Source organism: Penaeus monodon, chromosome 32 (genome assembly GCF_015228065.2).
Source record: "Penaeus monodon isolate SGIC_2016 chromosome 32, NSTDA_Pmon_1, whole genome shotgun sequence".
NCBI classification, from domain to species: domain Eukaryota; kingdom Metazoa; phylum Arthropoda; class Malacostraca; order Decapoda; family Penaeidae; genus Penaeus; species Penaeus monodon.
In genome coordinates this window covers 18545161-18545364 of record NC_051417.1, presented here as the reverse complement: position 1 = coordinate 18545364, position 204 = coordinate 18545161, and the positions used below count along the sequence as shown (strand labels likewise).

The 204-nt window shown below is 39.7% G+C and overlaps 1 protein-coding gene across 4 annotated transcripts in view; it reads left to right on the top strand.

Moving 5' to 3' along the window:
• The window catches only part of LOC119593708 (palmitoyltransferase ZDHHC23-like), a 12326-nt gene that overhangs the window by 10019 nt on the left and 2103 nt on the right, over nt 1-204 (top strand). For all 4 annotated transcript variants that reach the window (XM_037942676.1, XM_037942674.1, XM_037942675.1 and 1 more), the window contains exon 4: nt 6-191. In XM_037942676.1, the coding sequence (XP_037798604.1) occupies nt 6-191 (186 nt within the window). The remainder of the gene's footprint in view (nt 1-5; nt 192-204) is intronic.

Below are 204 nucleotides of genomic sequence, written 5' to 3'. Positions count from 1 at the left end.
TATAGGTTGGACACATGCATCTGCCATGTAAATGACAGATGGTTCATGGGTGGTTTGTTCTTTGGGCTGATTGCATTGTGTTATGGCTTTCATCTGAGCCTTACCACTGTGTGTCATCCTCGATTGCTCAACATCTATTTCATGGATATCCTTGTTCCTGAAACATGTCCCGATGCATTTATTGATTTTCAGTAAGTAATATTT